At 36.0% G+C, this 20,164-nt stretch overlaps 2 protein-coding genes across 11 annotated transcripts in view; both read right to left on the bottom strand.

Annotated features, from left to right (window-relative positions):
- LOC145316572 (uncharacterized) overlaps nucleotides 1–20,164 on the bottom strand; it is a 257,683-nt gene that overhangs the window by 217,359 nt on the left and 20,160 nt on the right. The gene's annotated exons all lie outside the window — the stretch shown is intronic.
- Ubr3 (Ubr3 ubiquitin ligase) lies at nucleotides 4,751–19,912 on the bottom strand. Of its 7 annotated transcripts, XR_013878572.1 has the most exons (16): nucleotides 18,969–19,912; nucleotides 18,289–18,521; nucleotides 17,011–17,973; nucleotides 16,248–16,541; nucleotides 15,792–15,881; nucleotides 14,581–14,765; nucleotides 14,188–14,344; nucleotides 12,843–13,138; nucleotides 12,460–12,585; nucleotides 11,730–11,883; nucleotides 8,139–10,829; nucleotides 7,752–7,875; nucleotides 7,347–7,515; nucleotides 6,873–7,047; nucleotides 6,537–6,716; nucleotides 6,101–6,229 (listed from the first exon to the last, which is right to left on the bottom strand). XR_013878572.1 is itself a non-coding variant. In XM_080157140.1 (14 exons), exons 1-14 carry the CDS (start codon nucleotides 19,225–19,227, stop codon nucleotides 6,930–6,932), a joined length of 5,859 nt encoding a protein of 1,952 aa, XP_080013266.1. In that variant the 5' UTR covers nucleotides 19,228–19,912; the 3' UTR covers nucleotides 5,989–6,929. The 7 variants fall into 7 exon arrangements, 1 of the variants encoding a protein (XP_080013266.1); XR_013878570.1 differs by having other exon boundaries at nucleotides 4,751–6,229; nucleotides 6,537–7,047; XR_013878571.1 differs by lacking the exon at nucleotides 6,101–6,229 and having other exon boundaries at nucleotides 6,396–6,716.

Below are 20,164 nucleotides of genomic sequence, written 5' to 3'. Positions count from 1 at the left end.
CTGCCAAAACTTGTGACATTCTGTAATTATGCTAATTTTAGTGGTTTATATCGACTATAGCTGACATGATATCGACATGCTATATTTGAAAATATTTACAAGGACTTAATGATTAAATTAATTTATTTTTAAAGGATTTTTGGGAATAGTCCCTTTCGTAACATCGCCCCATAAGGGGCGATTCGTCGTATTTTTAAAATGGCTTTTTATATAGGTTAGGTTATATTGGGTTAGGTGATTGCCCCACAGGGCTAGAGCCCCCGGCAGGGGCTAGAAATAGGCGAAAAGCTACTGTGAAAAATACGAAGAATCGCCCCATAAGGTGCGATGTTACGAAAGGGACTATACCCGGATTTTTATTATTGTTGAGCATCTCCATATAACTGTGATTCACATTTGCTGTCTAAAAATTTACTTGATACTGTGTTAGATCTTTACAAATTTATGTGCTCTGCTACATATGAATGTTATCATACTTGTTAAAAGCAAAGCTGTTCTATAATTTCGGTCGGTCCGTCCGTACGTCCAGAACGGATAGCTTTTTAAAATTTATTTAGACATGTTAGAATTGTCCTTTCTAATTAAAACTTTTCATGGTGATTCCTGTAGTAGTTAGGTACGATTTTAAAATCGTTGCAACTCTATAATCGTTACCAGAATGTCATTGTCCGTACATCTGTTTTAATCATGTTGATTTTTAACTTTTTAAATAATTTTTTTTATGTGATAAAATTTAGATCTGAGTTTGGAATACTGTTTTCTAGGACAACAAAGTACAATGGTATAAAAGAAGAATCTCTATCAAGTCCTAAAAATGTAAGTATGTCCGTAAATATTATCCTGTATTTAGGCAATTTTTCATCAAATTTACTTACATTTTTTTCGACTTTTATACATTTATATTCTGATTATTCAGTTCTGACACTCTACAAGTGTTAATGTTCGTTTGTCCCACTGTTTCAGAGCTTCTCTTTAATGGATGTTGTCATCCTTGTTTATTTGTGAACTAAACTGATATGTTAAAACCTTAAAAGTTATGAGTATGACGACTACCATAAATGGATCTAACGGTTGTAGGATATGTGAAGGAAATGGCTCATAAAATATAATGACATTTTCTTGGTTTATAGGATTATATTTCAGTGTTTTCTCTCAAACATTACATTTTCATATGCGAAATTAATAAGTATAACAAATTTCTAAAATTTCCATGTTAGCAAGAATGGACACTTACACAGCAGCGGTCAAAGACTAAATGTAAATCTCAAAAAATCAAAGCTAAACATGTCAGGCAAATGAATATTAATAATTTTGAGAAGCAACTTAAATTCAAAATTCGAAAATTTCGTATAAACATATACTTACCATGTTTTACAAGGAAACTCTTAAATTTTAAGACTGTTATAGAGACGAAATATACCTAATCGTCCTAAAGATCACTATTCCAAAAATCATGTTAATTGGTATATAATATATGTAAAATTGTTCTTTTAAAAAGTAAATTAATTATGTTATAATTAAACACACGGTCATTCTATTCGATAGAAATGATTATAAAGTTTGCTTAACTTCTAAAATTACTGTAAAAGGAGTACCATCCACCCACTAACATAAATAAAAGGGGGGGGGTTTTTAATGCAACCATCTCGTAATCAATGTATAAATGGCACTTAGAATTCGAATTTCGATCTGAAATTTTGCATGAGTAATCCTTGGTAAGTCTATTTTCCCTAAATCAAATAAAAAGTTGGAAAAGTAACGGCTGGCAGCTGGCGGCTCAGCCGTTTAGCCGTTTTTTTTGCCTATTTTCAGGGCAAATTCATCATTAATTACGTAGGAATCAACTTTTTAAAACATATTTTTGGTTTAATTCATGTTAAATGATAGCAATAGGTAACCATTTTCTAAATTTCTAGTACCAGCTGCTAAACGGCTAGAACCGGCTGAAAACGGCTGGGAGCTGCCAAGAGCATGAAGAGTTGATATGGCATGTGACATGTCTAAGGGTAGGTTTTTATGGTTGCTGAGCTCAAAAATGCTACCAAAAAAAGTGGCAGCCTATCCATATAGCAGCTGGGTAACAGCTGCAGCTCAGCTGGTAGCGGCCAAGAGTAGAATGGGTAGATAGGGCTTGTGACATGTCTAGGGGTAGGTTTTTATTGGTGCTAAGCTCAAAAATACTACCAAAAATAGTGGCAGCTCATCCATATGGCAGCTGGGTAACGGCCGCTGCTCAGCTGGGAGCAGCCAAGAGTAGAATGAGTAGATAGGGCTTGTGACGTGTCTAGGGGTAGGTTTTTAGGGGTGCTGAGCTCATATATACTACCAAAAATAGTGGCCGCCCATCCATATAGCAGCTGGGTATCAGCTGCAGCTCAGCTGGTAGCGGCCAAGAGTAGAATGGGTAGATAGGGCTTGTGACATGTCTAGGGGTAGGTTTTTATGGGTGCTGAGCTCAAAAATACTACCAAAAATAGTGGCAGCTCATCCATATGGCAGCTGGGTAACAGCCGCAGCTCACCTTGGAGTGGCCAAGAGTAGAATGAGTAAATAGGGCTTGTGACATGTCTAGGGGTAGGTTTTTGGGGGTGCTGAGCCTAAAAATACTACCAAAAATAGTGGCGGCTTATCCACATGGCAGCTGTGTAAAAGCTACAGCTCAGCTGGGAGCGGCCAAGAGTAGAATGAGTACATAGCGCTTATGAGGTGTCTAGGGATAGGTTTTAATGGGTGCTTAGCTCAAAAATACTATCAAAAATAGTGGCCGCCTATCAATATGGCAGCTGGGTAACAGCTGCATCTAAGCTGGGAGCGGCCAAGAGTATATTTTGATATACCTTTCAAAATAGGTTAAAAACAGTTTAAGACATAGCTTGTGATGTGTCAAAGAGGTGTAAGTTTTAATAGGTGCAAAGCACATTAATACATTACTCCCAAAAATAAAAAATCTGTTACCCAGCTGCCATATGGATGGGCAGCCACAATTTTTGGTAGTATTTTTGAGCTAAGCAACCATAAAAGCCTACCCCTAGACACGTCACAAGTCCTATCTACTTTTTCTACTCTTGGCCGCTCCAAGGTGAGCTGCAGCCGTTACCCAGCTGCCATATGGCGGCCACTATTTTTGGTAGTATTTTTGATCTCAGCACCCCTAAAAACCTACCCCTAGACACGTCAAAAGCCCTATCTACTCATTCTACTCTTGTCCGCTCCCAGCTGAGCTGCAGCTGTTACCCAGCTGCCATATGGATGGGCCGCCACTATGTTTGGTAGCATTTTTGAGCTCAGCACTCCTAAAAACCTACCCCTAGACACGTCACAAGTCCTATCTACTTATTCTACTCTTGGCCGCTCCAAGGTGAGCTGCAGCCGTTACCCAGCTGCCATATGGCGGCCACTATTTTTGGTAGTATTTTTGATCTCAGCACCCCTAAAAACCTACCCCTTGACATGTCAAAAGCCCTATCTACTCATTCTACTCTTGTCCGCTCCCAGCTGAGCTGCAGCTGTTACCCAGCTGCCATATGGATGGGCCGCCACTATTTTTGGGCTCAGCACCCTTAAAAATCCACCCCTAGACATGTCACAAGCCCTATCTACTCTTTCTACTCTTGGCTGCTCCAAGGTGAGCTGCAGCTGTTACCCAGCTGCCATATGGATGGGCGGCCACTATTTTTGGTAGTATTTTTGAGCTCAGCACCCATAAAAACCTACCCCTAGACACATCACAAGCCCTATCTACACATTCTACTCTTGGCCGCTCCCAGCTGAGCAGCGGCCGTTACCCAGCTGCCACTATTTATGGTAGTATTTTTGAGCTCAGCACCCATAAAAACCTACCCCTAGACACGTTACAAGCCCTATCTACTCATTCTACTCTTGGCCGCTACCAGCTGAGCTGCAGCTGTTACCCAGCTGCCATATGGATGGGCTGCCAATATTTTTGGTAGCATTTTTGAGCTCAGCAACCATGAAAACCTACCCCTAGACATGTCACATGCCCTATCTACTCTTCATACTCTTTGCAGCTCCCAGCCGTTTTCAGCCGGTTTTAGCCGTTTAGCAGCTGGTACTAGAAATTTAAAAAATGGTTATTGCTATCATTTAACATAAATTAAACCAAAAATATGTTTTTAAAAGTTGATTCCTACGTAATTAATGATGAATTTGCCCTGAAAATAGGCAAAAAACGGCTGAGCCGCCAGCTGCCAGCCGTTACTTTTACAACTTTTTGTTCGATTTAGGGAAATTAGACCTACCAAGGATTACTCATGCAAAATTTCAGATCGAAATTCGAATTCTAAGTGCCATTTATACATTGATTACGAGATGGTTGCATTAAACCCCCCCCCCCTTATTACCCCAAAAAATCACAACCATCTTCATTTTGGTTAAAGGAGGAGGATGGTCAAAATTTTCAGGTGCACGCCACTGGTTCAGGTACAACTATGAATTCTAACCATATATTCTAGTTTGCACCGCAGTTCACTAGGGTGGAGTTGGATCCTTTCTTTAATGGGGGGGGGGGGGGGGGTTGCGGAGGAAGAGATGCCGATGGTAGCAGGGAAAATGCAGAATATCAAAGTAGTACGCGGTCATACGCAATATTTCAGACCTCAATTATCATGCTTTTAAAAATGCATCTTTGTTTCTTAAAGAATGCATATTTAAATCAGATCCCCTTTACTAACTATCGATATAACACCTGACATCCAGCTACTTTTCATAAGGATTTATAAAAAAAAAATTATACAATTGTAAGCAATTTATTATTTCAAAAAATTAATGCCATTATAATCAACCTATTTTTGAAAAAAGATATAATATATATATTGAGAGTTCTAGAGAAGAAAATAAGATAATTTTTCATATAAACAATTCATTATAACATATAAATTTTAATGAAATTATCAAGCATTATAAATGATTAATTAAAAAAAATGTTTTGGTAGAGAATGGAGTTTCACTATAAAATAAAGTCCACGAGCGCTGTGCAACAAATGTGTTTATATTGCAAGTCAAAGCATAGAAGCACTGCATACATAAACATTCAGATTTCATGCATCAATAATAATATAAAATTATCAAACCATATTTTATTTCCTATAAATGCTTTCCTGTTAATTCTATGTACCATTGAAATAAAAATGTTGTTCTCTACTTGAAAGAATTTAGGAATCAAGTTTGAAATACGAAGAAAAGTATTTTCCAGCATGACTTATAAATAGATTTATATCAGCTGGATTAGAGTCAGTTTTTAGCCTTATGTATAGCATAATTTTACAGACAATTTTCCACGAATATTAAAATAAAAATCTTTATATATTTGAACAGCTTTCTTAACCCGAGCATTCGGCACCTCGGGGCTCACTAAACTGCAATTAAACTTAATTTTTTTTATTTTCATAACCACGGAAAGATGTCTATAAAACGATGCGATAAATAATAACATTTTACTTTAAAGAATGTAAGCCGCCAAATGGCAGGCCGCAGGACCTATATTATCAGTGAACAAATAACATAAAATAGTTAGGGCGCCAAATTCCACAGAAAGAATTTAGCTTAAGCTTCGCGGTAACTGTGATGCACTTCTGAGCCTTTACTATTTCAGATTATTTGGCGTTAGAAAAAAAACGTACTACGGTGCAACTCGCATACCTTCCTCAGTATTTCTAAAATTCTTTGAATGTCAATATAGTTAAGTTTAGTTTAGTTTGAAATTTAAATCAAATATTAAGCTGTTTTTCTTCATAATATACGTACAATATCTGTAGATGAAAAAACATATTATATATAAATTTCTTGTTAAAAAAATAACAATTAAAACCTTAAGTAGGACTTTTTACTTTTTATAAATCATATGATAGTAGATACCATTAATTTAGGAAAATGTTAAATAGTTGATAAAATTATTCCCTTACACCAATATCTGAGATTTCATGAAAACTAAAAACTACTAAAAGCTTATAAACAATAATGAATATGAACTCCTTAGGTAATTGATGCAATAATGTAAGAAAAAATGAATTCTTTAGATATATAACTTTTCTGACAATTTATGAAAAACTAAAGGCTCTACAAGATAGGAAGCATCTTAATAATAAAATTAAGTACCTATCCTGTAAAGCCTTTCACAAAATAACAAAAGAAATGATAAAATATTCTATTGATCACATTAAATTTTGTGGTTAGACCAAAATTTGTTCTATCATTTACAATAAATGTTTAGCTGGAAGTTGGCATTTAGTCTATTTGGATCTGTAAATAGGGGTTGTTCCATGAGGGGAAAACTATCGAGCTTTGATGAATAGCGTATGTTCCTTAAATGTCTAGGTATTTATATTTTTAACAGAAATAAAAAATATGCTAATTTTACAATGAACATAATATTACAATTTTAAAAACTACATACTTACCAAAAGGTACGTTAACTTTCTTTAGAGAAGAAAAATCATGGATTAAATAAATTAAAACTAAATCCTCTCATTGGAACAATCCCTTTGATAAAAAAAATGATTAATTAAGCTGGGCTAAACTAAATAATGTTGAATGCCACTTCCATAGCTAAAATAATATACAACAAACACAAAAAAATTTAGGTTTGATTAATATACACCGTCAGTCTCTTTAGATTTATTTAAGATTTTTGCTTCACAATATTTTGTGTCACAAGTCTATTCGGCATCATTTGGTAATTATTGAAAACTTATTTGCTTCTAAGAATTTTTTAAAAACATTGATTGCCTCCTGAAAATTATGAGTTAAAAAAAGAAAAATATATTTTTACAAGTCTTAAATCATGTAATAAAAAAAAACAGTTCGAGAGCAGAAAAATTTAATTTTTTAATATCATTAGGCATTCATTTATTTACCCAAATTTGACAAGAATAAGTTTTTTTTATTGTGTTTTTTTTACTGCATGTATGTTACTACAAAGAATCTCTGTGCCAAATCCATTTTCTATTGGTATGATCAAATCTGTGAGTGAGCCACTGTGACTCTAAGAAATGGTAGCGCTCCATACTCAAGAACAAAGGCTTTCCTCTCCTAAACAAATAATTTCATTTTATGTCAAAGAAAATTTAAATGTTTTTAATTAAAACCTGTTTCTTTTCGTGCTAAGTATATAAAAATTTTAGGAATTTAGAAACAAAAAAAGAAAATATAGCTGTATTCAGAACAAGACGTTTAATATGACCGCCAAAGGAACGAATCTAAAAAATCTAAGCCGCCAGTCTCCAGCAAAGTACAAAATTTGATCCTCTCTGTAGCTTAAGAACATCAGCAGGAAAATTTAATTCTTAATCTCTTTCACCCTTCTGTAATGTGTATAACAAATTTCTTACTTGAGTTCTTTATCCTCCTCTCCAAAGGAGTCCAGATAAATAGATCCCCAGACGCAGGCCCTCTTGCCCCTGATGACAATGATGGTGGCAGAGTTGACCGCCAGGAATGGGGCTGTACCAGCGTTGCACACTAAACTGTGCTTCACCGCCTCGTGCTCAAAACGATCAGCTGCAAATATTTATTGATAGTATTATTGAATTTCGTTATTATGAATAAAAACCTTATTTTTGAGCTTTTATCGAAAGTAGTCAACTTTTCTCCTCAGATATTTAAGTACCTATATTAGATTACTTTTTATATATTAATTTGAAAATACTAATACTCTTCACAACACTTGGGCTATCTGCTTATTATGACCGTGTAAGTACACCCTATTTAACTGCAATATTTGTGTCATGACTAACCTGCATCTTCAGAAGGACTTTTACAGCATGATTCTCTGAGACAAACCATGGTACCACACAACAAACAGATGGAGGGATCTTTTGGAACAGAGTTGCAACTTCTACACTCGCGTTTGTAATAAAACTATAAAATAAAAAAAATATCAAAAGTAGGCTTATAGGCTAAATTAACCGCTAGACTAGTGTAATATCACGTAACTCTGAAATACATATCACACCGCGTAAATCTTAACAAAAATTTTTCATTTTTTTAATTATCTCCTGTTTTTAAGATTATCTTTTTCATTAAAAAAAATTATACTTAGTAGGTATTGTTATTGATGTGATTTCGTTAATCACCTGCATATTTAAAAGAATTTAAAATTAATAAGCAAATGTCATAAGTACCTGAAAGATGGCATCATAGTTTTTAGGTAATCTCAAGAGTTGTGGTTGCTTCCACAATGTGTTCATCATCACCAATTTCTTGATAGAAATCAGAGATTTCCCTGCACTTGCATACAACTGCCGTGTCCAGTTGTAACAGAGATTTGCCGGGGCTGTCAGCCAGCCAAGACATGGACCAGAGCTTACACGTCCGCTGATATCAACATCTGCCATACCCAGATACTGAGCCAGCCTGGTGAATTCCCAGTCAGGCTCCCACACGTCAGGTATGGTGTCCTCGTATGTGTAGTGACGCATCAGGGAGGCAATGCGCATAAAATTTAGACACTCTATCTGGACTCGCTGTTCCAGTTCATCCATTGTGATGCTGGTGGGGTTGGTAAAGCGTTGTGCAGCAGCTGTTTCAGTCAACTGAGCGTCAGATTGATCATGAACCAGTCCTGTGGATGCTAAGCAACTGGATAGGAGACCTATAGCAGATGTCACAGTGTCAACTTTTAAGTAACGATGAGGATCTGTGTTTTGCTTAACATTCGCATCCCAATCATCATGCAATTTCTGTCTAACAGCTTGCGGTAGCAAAACAGCCACTTTAAGACATGCCTGCATCCAACACAGGTTATACAGCTGTCTTACTAGACACACAAAGTAAATGGGATCAATCTGCATGGGTAGTGCAAGCACAAAATTGATGAGTAAAGCCACCGGATCTCTCAGCAGCATAGGCACATCATTCTCTCTGACCATGAGGTTGCAAGGATCTAGTTCTTCTTTCCACAACCCGGATATTTGGCACCATTCAGAAACTAGAGGCTTGGGCAAGCGACGCTTGGCGTGCACACCCAACATGTGAAGCAAAGGAAGAATGTAATCTCTTGGCCGTGATGATGTTGGTACTGGTGATGCTGTAACGTTTGTTGCTGTCAACAAGCTTCCTCCTCGCGATATAAGGTTCAACTCCAAGTTGGTACGAGCTACACTGCCAATAAACAACATTATTGCATATTCAGACGAAACAAGTTTATGGTTGTAATAAGTCTGCGTTAGGCTCTCCATTATTCTGTTCATGGCAATCATGATGGGTGAATTATTACTAATGGCCTCCATTGCAGGCTCCATCAAGATAGATGTAATCTCATGACCAATATCAACAGGATACTCAGAGGTCGCCTGAACAATCTGTCCAACTTGATCAGGGAGAATGGGTAACACTCCGTTAGCTAACTGTCTGCACATAGGACACATATATTCTCCCCGTTCAGCTGCAATGGTAACGTTTATTTGAGCTGCATTCATGCCACGCAGACTCTGCATGTAGCTATGCTGGCAGGCTAGATGTACATAGTGGCCGCATGACTCAACAAAAACTCCGCCACGCCATCCAATATTTACAGAGGAGAGAAAAGACTTTTGGTCAAAACTAGAGGCCAAAAGCTTGTCCCTAAGCATAGATGTTGTGCCTAAGCTGTCTTCCTGCCTCTCCTGCTTATTACGTAGCTCTTCCTCGGTAACAGGTAAATTTAGATGGTTGTTGTCTTTGTGTTGGTGTCCTAGGACAGAGCTGGCCTGGAGTAGGACAACAAGTCCCATGGGTCTGTCTGGTGTGCTGGGCTGTGCCTGATGACAATGCACGCAGTCATACAATTTCAAAACAGTCTTGGGCTGAATATCAATATTTGGATCTGAAATATTCTCGTTCTCCTTCGTTTGTTTCATGAATCGTTGCTGTCTTTCTGCAAATTCGCGCATTATTTTCTCCTTGCGCTCCTGAGCTTTGCGTCGGCGCGCTTCAGCCTCGTTTCTCTCCTGTTCTATGTCTTCGGCAGCTTCACTAGCATGTTGGTTCGGCCACAAGTGGGTTCTTGTCACCTTAATTGAATGTTCACAAGAAGAGTCCAATTCGTAAATTTTGTCGAGTACCTTTTCTATAAAAAAGCAGGCATCACCTATTCTAGACTCTTGATAATCTTGTGTGACAGAATGAGCTAGTTTGGGTATTTTGGCGCGCTCGTTCTTAGGTATGTAAGAATCTGGTTTCCCGGATAACTTTGAGTGTAACTTTATTAGCAAGCTTATAATGCTTTCATTTATATTCACCATTGCCTTGGAGCCTATCTGAGGCTGCTGGCCAAGGAAAACAGATTCATCCTGGGACATGACACCGTCGTTGTCAATATGAACCAAAAGATTTTGTTCATGAGCACTACTTCCAGGCATATGGTCTATAGCAGCTGGTAATCTAGCATCACTGCTAGAAGCAGAAGCTTCTTGTTGATCAACCGGACACACGCTGAGAATTGGCGCCACCACACCTTCAGGATAGAGTAGCAGGGCTCGGGAGCTGCTCTCATTGGCCACTGGTGACCCGGCGGTTAACGGCATAGGCGGCTGCTGGTGCTCACGGAAGGTTGGCGGCGAGGATGCCTCATTGATGTCACTGCTTGGGGTTTCAACAAAGTAGGGTGTGCTGTCACTGCCAACATTTGACCCAGAATCTGATATCTGATCAACCTCCATGCTTTCTGCCCCGCTGCCATCACCTGGCCGGTCATTTGAGCTCAGCTTGTTGGTGAATATTGCTGTGACTGTGTGGCGTAGGTTTGCCGACAGCCAGTTGGTTGGGAACCAGGTGTCGTAGTCAAGATCTACAGGTTCGTGGACTATCAGCCATGGTGTTGATACAGCTAGCTCCTGAAGTAAAAATACGATAAACTTTACTGAAAACTAATGACTTCAGAATGAAATAGAAAACTTAAAAATGATCCTTTTAAACAATTCCAATACAACGTGTTCAAATAACTTTTGATTGAAGGGAAATATTAGAGAAAATTAATTTTCTGCTTTTTTTCCGTTCAGGTCAGTGTTTTAATATTTTTAAAACAGGAAAAGAACGCTAGAATTATAATTTAGGAAAAAAAGTTGGTCCAAAATGATTCAAAATTGTCTAATGTGGCGAGGAAAGGCAAACAAGTTTCGGAGCATTCGGTTGCTATTTTTCACCCATTAAAGTAACTGCCATGCCAAAGTTTAGCATTCTACCTTTACGGAAAAGCAGAAAAGATGACGCCCTTTTACTTAAGGTGTCATTTGTCGCGCGTTAAAATTAGGGATTGCAAATCGTCAAATTTTTAGACCAGATTTGGATTCTTACAAGAATCCGTCCAAAAAATGGCGGATTCTCCGCGGATTCCGGATTCTAGCAATATTTTAAAAGGCTTTTTAAAAAATTAAAAATTTAATTGCTACATATGTCATAAAAATCAATGTTCTTGGAGTTCTCTATAATTCACCTCCGAGAATCGAACCAGATTTTAACAGATATATATAATGATGATAATCTTTGCCTTCAAAAAGGGGGAGTTGAAAGAAAAAACTCAAGACGCTAATTTTAGCCTACCAATTAAGAATCCGAATCCACTATTAAAAAAACGGATTCCAGATTCGGATTCCAAAATTGGCCAAAAATTGGGCGGATTCCGAATTCGGATTGCCAACCCTAGTTAAAATAATAGCCAACAACTATTTTATTGGTAACCAACAAATAAAACAAATATTCCTAATTAATCTTCACTAGGCAATTTTTAAGTTTACCTTTCCCGAGTAATTCTTCTGTGGGTAGGATAGTGCCAACTCTAATAAGAAGATAGTAAGACTCAGTATCTGCTCATTTGTTCCCTCACCCTTGTTCTCTCCCTCTCCATAAACTGCCTTGTACAACATGTTAAAGATCAGTCCATGAGAAAACCTAAATATAATAATATTTATGAAGGTTTTGTACTTGTGTTGTTTACTTAAAATGACCTATTATATGCAAATTAAAAACCTTTGAGATACATCACTATTTAGGTATTATCTGTGGTTCCTCTTTTTTCCTAGATTTTTATTTTTAGTTTTTAAATGGTGAGTTTGGTTGATACTACGTACGAAATCATTTTATTTTTAGTTTTTTTACGATGAAAAATGAAATTTCATCAATATATCTGTCTCTCAATTTAATTATCTAATGCATTTAAAAAAATCGTAGAAATCTATATTTTTAATTTCGGCAGTATTTTAGTTGCCAAGAATAAGATACTTACCTATAGATATTTCAATTCAGCTTCCTATTAGTTAAAGTTATCTAAGAAGCCTTTAATTGTATTATTGTATCAAATAAAAGGAAAGCAAAATAGATAAAATAATACCTACTGTCAATTCATATGGGTAGTTACTTGCACTATTTGTCAAATTTTGATGATTTGTAAAAACGTGAAAATAAGTTAGTCAGGATAAACACAGCAACACCCCCTTCTCTCTTTCTATAAAAAAAAATAATAAGAACCTTGAATGTAGAATAACTCTGGGATCAGTGAAGCTCTCGTCACATGGCGGAGGCAGCCTCCAGGGTAGGAAGGGAGTGCCTATCTTTTCTCCAGAGCATGTGTTCAACTTTCCATACCTTTGCACACTAAAAATAATTAAATATTATTGCTTTTCATTTAATGACGTTTTAAAATATAAAGCTAGATAGATTTACTCTATTTCATGGACAAACCTATATGCGTTAATCTAAACAAATGGCGGAATATTTGAAAGCCCAAACGTTTTTATTCAGTTTATATATCTCTGAGAAATGATGTAATTTGATACATAAATGATAATGCTCTTAGTCTTAAGGATTTTTTTGGCAATACAAGAAATAAATAAAATATTTATTATACTTACTAGTCAATAAATCTATCAAAAGAATTCTGGAAATTTCTTCTGTGAACGCCTCTGAGGAGAACGTAAATAGGATCATACATCGTCTCCCAAACTTCTGGCTTCGGCACGTACATACCCTGCTGCATCACTCCGCCAGCTTCAAATTGTGGCTCCCTAAAGCTGCCAACCTCGGAGAGAACTGTTTCAAAATCGTCGGACACTCCATTGCCATTCTTTTCTGGCATTGCTTCTGTTAATGTTGAGTGGGTCCTGTCTTCAATGCAGAGAAGGGTGATAATCTCAAGTCTTGTTAGTTCCTGATGAAAGAAAAGATTACTAAAATAACTACCTAGGTATAAACTTAACTTTAGGTAGGCGCAGCTCTAAATATGTATTTACAATTGAGCATAGTTCTCCTAAATCATTTGAAATATTGAAAATATACAAATTGGCGGTATGCGTAATATAAAATACTAGCGGCTTCGCCTCTAGCCTCTACTAAGGGCTTTGCCCCAAGAGGTTTGATTAAACCAATTTTTCGTATTTTAGATTTAAAAGAAACATTAAAAAAAAAATTTCTTTTAGGAGGGAGGGATTTTTTTTTTTTTTTTTTTTTTTTGGGGGGGGGGGGAGTAGTGGATCCTACTTTTTTAATTTTAGTTTTAAAAAGAAATTTTTTTTGGGGGGGGGATAATTTTTCATTTTTGGGGGGGTTGGGGGTGTCCCACCACCCAAGAAAATAGTTATAAACCTTCCCGGGACCTATAAGAAGCTACCCTGTAAAGGAGAACCCGATCGGTTCAGCGGTTAGCGAGATCCTTCGCTACAAACAAACAAACAGACAGACAGACATCGTACTACTTTGTATTATAGACTAGCGGCTTTGCCCCTAGCCTCTAGGGGCTTTGCCACAAGAGGTTTTATCAAACTAATTTTTCGTGTTTAAGATTTAAAAAAAAAATTTTTTTTTTTTTCGGGGGGGGGTATTTTTCATTTTTGGGGGGGTTAGGGGTGTCCCACCCCCCAAGAAAATAGTTATAAACCTTCCCGGGACCTATGAGAAGCTACCCTGTAAAGAAGAACCCGATCGGTTCAGCGGTTAGCGAAGGTTAACCCCCACTAATCTATGGACAAAGCCTAAAAAATGTGCAGAATTTCTTGGTATACTTAGTGACGAGTCTAGCTCTTGACGGCTACCATCAACAACAACAACAAACAAACAGACAGACAAACAAACATCGTTCTACTTTGTATTATAGATAGATAGGTATATTTTATGCTGTAATACCTAAATTTTTTTTAATTAAGAGTTTTATAAAGGTAAACTTTTAAAGTTTGCTTTAAGACGTATGCTGTCAAAACTTACCAGATCTGACAAGCCCAAGTTGGTCCTCAATGTGAGAAGTGAGACAAGGAAGAAGAGCATGGACTCCATCATGGGAATTTCATTTTCTTGTTCCAGAGTATCGGAACTTTCTTTCCTCTTGTTCTTACCAAGTGAGAGCCACTGCTTTACGTTGAATCTAAGACAAATTCGTGAGTTTAAAAAAGGTTATCCAAATTTAAAAACCCAAAATATATATATAAAAAAATATTTCAATAGTTATGAATCACAAAAAATCTTAAATTCAAATTCTGAAACCTTAAATTTCAACAACTCTATTTACTTTATCTATGTATCATTAGGATTTTTAAAAATATAGAAAATAAGTGGATAAATATTTATACACCAATTAAGCCAGTGAATAAAAAATACTACCTATCAATTATAGTCTTGAGAAAAACTGAAGGATCCAGCCTCGTGGCACAGATCTGTAACAGAAACAGGTCAGGATCCACCATGGAGTTGGCAAAGTGGCACTGGATGTAAGTCATGGCCTGTCCACGGATCTGAAGTCCATTACGGACCCACATCTGTGTCATAATGATTTCATGGAATGCAACCTGAAACATTAAGGTATATTTAATATTCAAGCCTAACTATAACCAGCAACTGAATTAATTCGAAAAAAAATATTTCTAATTTCATCTGTATTGGGGGGACAGTCGACGTAAATACTAAGCAAGTCCACTAAAAACAGTTGATCTCGAACATGTTTTTTTTGTTGTTTCTCCCCAAGGAGGGGGAAAAATGGAAAAATTCTTAAAGGTCTGTTAATTTCCTTACCCCCCCCCCCCTTTAGCAGGGTATCCCATGCAGAATATACGCCCCTGGCCTGCCCATGGCATAATTAATTTAATATCTTTGGTATTTTTTTAAGCAATAGGATATGTTAAGAAGTAGCAAAAAGTTAAGGGGGAGTTTTTTAATGCAACCATCTCGTAATCAGTGAGCAAATGGCACTTAGAATTCGAATTTCGATGTGAACTTTTGCATGAGTAATCCTTGGTAGGTCTATTTTTCCTAAATTGAACAAAAAGTTGGAAAAGTAACGGCTGGCGGCTCAGCCGTTTAGCCGTTTTTTTTTTGCCTATTTTTAGGGTAAATCCATCATCAACTACGTAGGAATCAACTTTTTAAAACATATGTTTTGTTTAATTCATGTTAAAGCAATAACCATTTTTAAAACTTCTAGTACCACCAACAGCTACCGTCTAAAACCGTTTGATAGCGTTTTGGAGTGGCAAAGAGTATTATGTGGAGATAGGTTTCATGACTAATTTCCACTATATAGATACAAAATAATGGCAAAACAGCTGAGCCGCCAGCCGTTACTTTTTGTTCGATTTAGGGAAAATACCAAGGATTACTCATGCAAAATTTCAGATGGAAATTCGAATTCTAAGTACCATTTGCTCACTGATTACGAGATGGTTGCAATAAAAAAAACCTTTATTGCGAACGGTATGTATTTCATTGAAATAGAATTCAATTCAATAACTTTCCCGATGCGACCAACTCATTGCATTTGAAGAAGGCATATTTTATTAAAGAAGAGTTACAGTGCTTGTAAAAGTGAAATATCTAACCTGAACTGAGAGTGGATGCATCATCATAAGATGTAAAGTTCTTGGGTCTGGAAGTAGTTCATCCAACTGGAATCCTTGGTACTTCACAGCCTGGAAAGGTTGAAAATTTTAATTTAAAGCTAAATTTGTGATTGCTAAAATCTTAGGTATGTTGTAAGCTTCGTTGAGATATAGATTATCATGGTGTTGACGTTATGAATCTAGTGTTAAATGTAATAAAAAGAACCGAAGATAAATCTAACTAGGGAATGTCTTTGATATGAGCTCTATTCCCCGACGCATCATTCTTTTGGTTTTACTTAACCTTATTTAATCCTTCATTAAATATATAATTTAACTGGGAAACTGTATACTCTACTGATGATAATCTAAACGTCGAGCTTAAAACAAAACAATTTCTATTTCAAGACCACAACATAAAAAGTAACTGGGACATTAGATGTAAAGACTACCAACCTGTCTCAAGAAAACCGCATAGTATCTGTGCAAAGGTAGATGAAACGACATCTTAAACCTGTCCAATTGGTCGGGGGACAGGAAGTATATTGCGTCGAACCATTGCTTGATGGCGCGTAAGCAGTGATGGATCACATTCAGAGTGAGGTGACGGGTCGAGGCGTCCTTGAGGTGTGACACCAGGGACCACATGGGTGAGGCACTCGTCTCCAGTTCTGCCGAGAATGAGGCGTAGTATGTGTTTGGCTCAAATTCAATATGGTTGCGCATCTCACGTGTGTTAACGTTCATGCCCTGAAATGAAAGCAATATATAAATTAGAGAATAAGAGAGTTAAAGAATATGTTGTCTATGTTTTAAAGTAATCAGGTATTTGTTTAGAGCAAAATATCTCGAAAACGACAAGTCCGATTTATTCAGGGAAGCCTTATATATGTATATTAGGTTTTTTTTAACTCAATACAAAACTCATATAGGCTAAGATCGCAGCCGCTAGTACAGTCAGAAACATTTATTATTGAATTTATCTGAGACGAAATCGCATTCTGCATACCTGAACGAATAGTTTCATACTTTTTAATTCTATAAAGAATAATGATCTGACAGAGAATACAACCATTTGCGTACGTTTTTTTAAGCTAGTTAAGACAGACTCGTGTACTATTTGATGCAAAAAATATAGGTTGTTTTCTATCAAATATTTTAAAGTATTTTTCTAAAGGTATAATCGTATTTTCTGCAATCATTAAATAAACTGGTTTACCTGAAACATGGGCAAGAAATCAAACCACATTGCCAGCTGTTTTTCATCCTCCATAAACTTGTACGACACTGACGGATGTGACAAAATATTGTTCAAATCTGACACAAGCGGCCAGTAGCAGTGGTCTTTCATCACGTGCTCCCCACAATCAACAACTTCGTGATAATTCTGCTGAACGTCGCCCAAAGTGTTCAATGTGAGGACCGAGGACATCATGTTCTTTATTGAGAACACAATCATGTGAAGCAGATGAAGGCTTTCAGTCATCTTTAGGGCAAGGGCTTCATTGCTAAATAATTGCACAGATACGTGAATAACTCTATTTGAAAGAGTGTCATATATTCCAGACTTGTCTAAAAGTGTTGACATACGTGAATAGTGAACTACAAAGGCTCGAGTAAACAAATGTTTATACTGCTGGTCTGGCAGCATATTTAACAACAAACAAACAAGCTTTTGTGGAAATTCATAACGAACAGTCCAAAATAAAAGTTCCTCTAGAAAAGAGTTGTGTACAAGTTCTGCACTTAGAACTGGACACTCACAATATTTAGTTGGAGGTTCTGGTCCTGGCAGTCCTGCCAGGGCATTTCTATATTTTTCTGTAGATTTGCGCATGAAACTAACATATTCAGAGTCTTGGCCGCTGTTTAGCACGTCACGAGTTAAGTGTGTGTAAATTTTGTTACTTATAAGACAGGTTATAATCACTGCACGCATGGCAGATCCCATATCACAGAATTCATGGAGTAAGGAAAGAAATTTTTCTGCATCATCGAGAGAAACTTGTCGGCTACTGCTGGGTCCGCCGCCCTGGCTGTCCGCTTGGCTGGACACACTTTTCTCCCTAAGATGCTGCACCAGGCGAAGTATCATTTTTGGAAGCATATTTTCTGCCACACACATAAGTTCAGCCGGGGGAACCAAAGAATTCTCCTTGGAATTATTTGAATTGCTTCCATGCTGAAATATAGAAAAAATTAAATTCCAACAGTTTTAAGTCCTTGATGGAGATAAAACTTGAAAAAGACGATATTGTAAAGAAGAACTAGTATTTTAAAATATCTCATGATTTAATTAGCAGAATTAGAGGTAGGTACGTAATGAATGGATTATTTTTAATTTGGAAAATTATTCACAAAAAAGGTACGTTACAAAAATATTACATATTTATAATTATACATCTATAATTTTAAAAGAATCCAGTATATGACTCACTTGATCCGTCGGTAATACTAGAAGATGCATATTAATTTTTAAGTGATCTTTCAAACTGACCTTTACACAGAATCCGGATGTGCGCATAACAGATTCATCTCCACAATCACAGGCACCACCAGCTTGAGATTTAAACATGTTGTAATCGTGTCCTTCAGCAATATGATTGCCACTGTGGAAACAGTCTCTACACAGAGACATACATTGAGAGATTCTACATGTGCTGCACCGGTACGCAACAAAGTTTGCTGTCCACACCAGGCCGCACATCTTTGTATTGTTATATTCTTGTACTGAAAAAAAATTCATAATTATTTTGTCTAGGAATGCAATGTTTAAATATCTAAAATCATCATATATCTAACGATATGAAATATGAAGAAAAAGTGTTTAGACTCAGATTTGTTAGCCACAATATAGAAACATTTCTTGTTAGGTCCACCCTGTATTACTGAAAACAAAGTCTTAGTGATGCAACTTTTAGGTCCATTTCTTTGTGCTGTTTTTATTAAATGGTTCTTTAGGCCTCCGCTTAATTAAACTTCCTACTTTAAGTGAAATCTATTATAATAAAAATCAACACCTAAAAGATTACCTACCTAAATAAAAAGTAAATTAACACGTTATAGACTTGTTCAAATATTTGCTTACTAATAAGAATTTACAAAAATATCAAATACCATTTATCTATATGAGGTGAAGTTTTAATGGATGGAATTTAGAAATGATCTATCTTTTACCTTTAGAACAAAAATCTTCTGGCTTTTGACCGCCGCCGACCAACCATTTGCACCAGTCTATAGTTTCTTCGTCAGCTATATCCCTCCGAGGATTTAGCAAATAATTCAATAGTGCTTCCAAGTGGACAGGAGTTTGGGGCACCTCATCCCCTGAGGAGGATTGGTTGACCTGGGAAGCTTTGTTTGCCATACATTCTGCCTGAACAAACGCTGCCGCCCCAGGCTTGCCCTTCCGAAGAAGGGCCTCTGCGTTTGTCATTATTAGGTGTACTATTATACTATAATACTATGTACTATAATACAAAGTTTTCTCAATTCTCTAAAGAAAATGTCACTGTTTTTGTTTTGATTTAATCATAATCACATGATTTTACTTTGGGATTCAAGTTTATGTCTGAAACAATTAAAATTAACTATAAATGAAAGGTATCTAAATATCAGTAGAATATGATTAAATTGTAGAACTATCTTTAACACAAAACATTGTGATTAAATTGCCTCTTGAACAATATAGGTAAAATTATGAAATTTTGTTGAATGAAAAAATTAAACAACTTAAACATCAACAATATTAAATTGTAAAGATAACAAAAATGACATTTAAAAGTTTATATTTACATATAAGAAAACTTAATTAATTTAAACAATAATGTAGATAAATAATTTTCAAGGAAACTTATGAAACTAAAACTAAACAAAACCTTAAGAAACTATTATTATAATGTTTGATCCGATACAAATGGCATAGTAACATTTATGATTCAAAATACGTTTTATTTACAACAAAAATGCCATTTTTGAAGTAAAAAAGGTAATAGTTTAAAATAATTAAGGAAAATAACCAAAATAAAAAAAGAATTACTAAATAAGCATAAAACATTGGTAGATTATAAGGTTTAAAAGTTTAAAAACATGACCTTGGTGTCTAAGCTAACGCAAGCAAATCACTTATGTCGAAATCTTACTTCCAGTTTCATCCTTTCAATTTGTCAATAATTTTCCCAGATAAATTTTTCAAGATTTATTTTAATTTATTATTGCAGCAAATATTAAATAACAGCATTAATTAAGGTAAACCTTTTAATTTTCGTTTTTTTCTAATTTGAGAAGGTTCCTGAATTCAACATGATAAAATATTTTAGTCATCAAAATAAGGAAAAATTGTAAATACAAATTTTGTCCACACCATCCTTTCA

Source organism: Acartia tonsa, chromosome 4 (assembly GCF_053477335.1).
Source record: "Acartia tonsa isolate MP-2025a chromosome 4, ASM5347733v1, whole genome shotgun sequence".
Lineage (NCBI taxonomy): Eukaryota > Metazoa > Arthropoda > Copepoda > Calanoida > Acartiidae > Acartia > Acartia tonsa.
This window is presented reverse-complemented; position numbering and strand designations above follow the sequence as displayed.